The sequence below is a fragment of the Arachis ipaensis genome, chromosome B10, assembly GCF_000816755.2.
Source record: "Arachis ipaensis cultivar K30076 chromosome B10, Araip1.1, whole genome shotgun sequence".
In the NCBI taxonomy this organism is placed as follows: domain Eukaryota; kingdom Viridiplantae; phylum Streptophyta; class Magnoliopsida; order Fabales; family Fabaceae; genus Arachis; species Arachis ipaensis.
In genome coordinates, this window is record NC_029794.2 from 121,467,793 (window position 1) to 121,472,153 (window position 4,361).

The 4,361-nt window shown below is 25.6% G+C and overlaps 1 protein-coding gene across 1 annotated transcript in view; it reads right to left on the reverse strand.

Moving 5' to 3' along the window:
• Nucleotides 1–3,653, reverse strand: part of LOC107621131 (agamous-like MADS-box protein AGL9 homolog) — a 5,427-nt gene extending 1,774 nt beyond the window's left edge. Inside the window, exon 1 of the mRNA XM_016323168.2 lies at nucleotides 3,351–3,653. Within this exon, the coding sequence (XP_016178654.2) occupies nucleotides 3,351–3,535 (185 nt within the window). The 5' untranslated portion in view covers nucleotides 3,536–3,653. The remainder of the gene's footprint in view (nucleotides 1–3,350) is intronic.

The window sequence follows — 4,361 nt, forward strand, 5'->3', positions numbered from 1 at the left end:
TAAATTTTTAGGTCACAAAAATTTTAATATTATGTCATGAGATATAATTTTTTTAAAAATATTTTAATTAATAAAAAAACACTTAAATTATTATATATCTGACATTAGCTAAACCTTTATTTTTTTTCCTTCAATAACTGAATAAAATTTAAAAAGTTTGAAATTGAAGTTATAATACTACATAAAAAGGAGGATAATTCATTGCATTTTGTGCAGTGTGAAATTTTTACCTTTATTTCAACCAAGCAGAAAATTGACTAGAAATTGTTATTATAATGTAAACTAATTGATGGAAACACTTAACCAACGAGTGGGTTAGGCATAAAAACATTGAAGACATTCACCAGCAGCACTCTTTTAGGATTTTGTTTAGATTTTTTTTTTAACTAAAATAGAGAGACTCGAACCTGCGACCTCTTAGTAAATGAGTAGGGGGAGATTATACCATTTGAGTTATAATTAATTGGCAGATTCTATATTCTTAATAACATCAAAATATAGATATTATTAGTTTAATAGTAAAATAGAAGTAGAGAAATAAAAAAAAATTCTACTTATTCAAAAGATTTTTTTATTTTTTAAAAATAAAATATAAAATATTTGGCTCTATCTCTTATTTTTCATTTATGCATTTCTTTTTTTTTTCTTTAATTTTTTTTTACCTAAATATGAGAAATCTAGAAATGATGCACGCTTTACAAACACTTAATAAACTTTTTTTGAGAGTTTGCAAGATTATTATTGCTATTAAAAGAGAAGAAAGTAAACAAAACTTTGATTATAAATAAACACTTGTTCAGGAAAATATGAAGGAAGATAATCATAATAACTTGGTTACTTAATGGGATTTGCAAATAAAGGAGATGGATGATGATATGAAAATTAAATGTAAATTGTTTCTGCTTATTACCCTCTTACTTTTGTTTGAATTAATTAATTAATTAACATCCTCTTTAATTTTTTATCATCTATATTATCAGAAGTTATATTTTCTCATGGAGTGATGTTATTATAATGTTTAAAAATAAGTGTCTTACAAATATTTAATAACAAAGATTTAAGGGTAAAAAGTGAAAAAATATAGGTACTAGATTAAAATTCATAGTAAAGTTTGAACTTTGAAGGCAATATCATAATGAGTAAAATATTCTGTAAATTTTTTTCCAGGAATAAATTACACTAATTACATAAATAAATGTGTCATATAGAAAAGGATCCGTTTACACAGTATGTAAGCGTTGTTGACTTACATCATTAAATAACTTCTTATGAATAATGAGTTTTATCAATTCAACTATTAAAATATGTCATAATATCATGATCGTACATGAATAAAAATATAATCCAGTGTTATGATGACATAATAAATCAATTATAAAAGAAAAGTGTTATGATGACACATAAAATCAATTATAAGTTTTATGATTTTTTTAAGATTGATCTACATAGTAAAATGTTAAAATTCAACGGTTGGATTGATAATTCATAGCGCATAAAAAGTTATTCAACAATATGAACTAACAAGACTAGATTTACATCCGATGATGGGTATAAATATTTTTTTCCTCGTGTCATCGTGTGTTGTATGAAAATATTAAATAACCAATATTGTTTAATTTATATTTAAACCAAAACACTTATCATCATTCTATTTTTTTTCACTAAAAGTATATATATATAGGGAGGTTGAAAATCATGTGGTCAGGATTTTTCAAAACTTAATTCAATGGTACCCAACAATTACTGTTCCATAAATAACTTTTAATTAATTTGCATTGTAACCTAATTTTCGCGACTAAATTAGTGATGAGCACGGGTCGGTTTAGTTCGGGTTCAAAGTAAAATTATAATCGAACCAATTAAAATGTAATTGGTTTAGTTTGGTTCGGATTTGTGTTTTTTTGTGTATATATCCGAACCAAACCAAACCAATTAAAAATGAATTGGTTCGGTTCGGATAATTGGGTATCTGATGACTTTGAAATTCATAAAAAAATTTAAATTTTTATCTTAAAAATTCAGCAAGTACAATAAACATGTAATATTAATAGAAATAATCCAAATATGTTAAACGAACACCAAATACATTAAAAATTAAACACATTAAAATCCAAACATATTAAACACTAAACACATTAAAATCTAAACATATTAAATACCAAACATATTAGAAGCTAAATACAAAAGTGTAATAGAAATATATTTTTTTATTTAATTAATATATGATCGGATTCACAGATTGGTTCGGATTCTGCACCCGCAGAATCGATATCCCAACCAATCACTAGAAATAGTCATCGGTTTGATTCGAATTGAACTCAATTACCCGTTAGTTTCAGAACCAATTTAATTAGTTTGGTTTGAATTCAAACGGATAATCGATACCTGCTATCCGTACTCATCCATAGACTAAATAAATTAAATTCATAATATATAAAAAATTTACTATGGAATATACTTTTTTTTTTGATTAATTTATGTTAAGATAAAACCAGGTATTCTACAACGGTTTTAAGATGGATCCTCACTTCTCTTCTCACTCTATCCAACATGCATTCTTAAATTGCAACGAAAGATCTGATAGTTTTTCACATCAAACATCCCATCTATCTCTGCAACCAAATCATAACAGTGAACGCTGTACTTTCTTTTAATTTTTAGCTACGCCCAAAAATTAAATAGTTATTTTTTTTTAAGAAAAAAAAAAGGAAGAAAAAGCTAATTATTATCTATTTCATTCTTATTAGATAATCATCTCTCAGCAGAATAAATATCTATTTACTTCTGTACTTCAAGAGCACATACAGATTTTTAATAAACGTTTAGAAAAACAATTCAATGCTTCTTAAATGTTTCGATGGGGACAACAAGACCATTTCAGAAAAAAACACAAAAAAATTATTGAATTTTATATTATTAATTAATTAATTAAAAAATTCAACCCTCTCACTCCTTTGTCATATAGAGACAGAAATCAATCTCAAGTTTTAACATGAAAGAGTGGATTAGAGTGTCATCTCAGATTTTTTTTCTCCCTTATATATAAAAAATATCTGTTCTTTTTGAAAAATAAAAGAAAATCATCTCAAAATACTTTACCATTTTAAATAGATGTTTAACTACTCATCAAAATCCATCAATTAATTAATTAGAATAAACTTAGGGTTTCATTCACAAGTTAAACCAAGCACTAATAATGAAGAAGCAGGCAGAGATGCATACATATATATATAGATCTTGCACAAAAGTATATACAAAAAGAAATAGATCTTAGAGAGAATATATGTGTAATAATACTAATAAATAATGAAAGTAATTAATGAAATTATGAAGCAATAATAATAATAAACCTGGAGGAACTAGAGAACTCATAGAGCTTGCCACGGTTAGAGAAGATCATGAGAGCAACCTCAGCATCACAAAGCACTGAAAGCTCATATGCCTTCTTCAGAAGCCCATTTCTTCTCTTTGAAAATGTCACTTGCCTATTTACCTTGTTCTCTATTCTCTTCAGCACAACCTTCCCTCTTCCCATTATTAGTAAATTTTCTCTCTCTATGATGCTCACTCTCTCTGTAGCTAGCTTTTGAACTATATTGGTTAAGAGATGAGAAGAATAATGCTTTCTTAAATAGGATGTGTGATTATTACGGTACCAAAAGGGACAAAAAGAAAGCAAACTAGAAGGAAGAGCAACGTACTAATAATAAATATATAACAAGTGAACTAATTTGAGTTGATTGAGTCTTCAGTTTACTTATTTATTTAAGTAAGTGTTGGAGATTTGAATTACACTTTGTGTATATAACAATTTATTGGCCAATAACAAATTCTTAAAACTCAAATCAATAGATTAGTCTTTGATTTATCTAATTGGGGAATAAAGTGAAAACTTTGTGGCAATAACATAATAATAACCACTATATGTCTTATTTAATTTATTTATGTTTTTGTAGTAATTATATATTTATCATTATCACTATATATTATAATGACAATTGTATATTTTTTAGGTTTAATTACTCTGTTAATCCCTATAGTTTTGTAAAATTTTTAATTAGGTCCCTATACTTTTTTTTTTAATTGGGTTCTTGCACCAATTTTTTTTTTCAATTAGGTCCTTCTTAACAGTAATTGGTTTAATTGTATAGAGACCCAATTAAAAAAAAAATAGTGCAAGGACCCAAATAAAAAAAAATATAAGGACCAAATTAAAAATAAAATTTGATGCAATGACTCAATTAAAAAGAAAAAAAAGTATATGGACCTAATTGAAAATTTTACAAAATTATAAAGACTAACAAAATAATTAAACCTAAACCTTTTAAATTCATATTTTTTTAGAGACAATTTTATTAGTC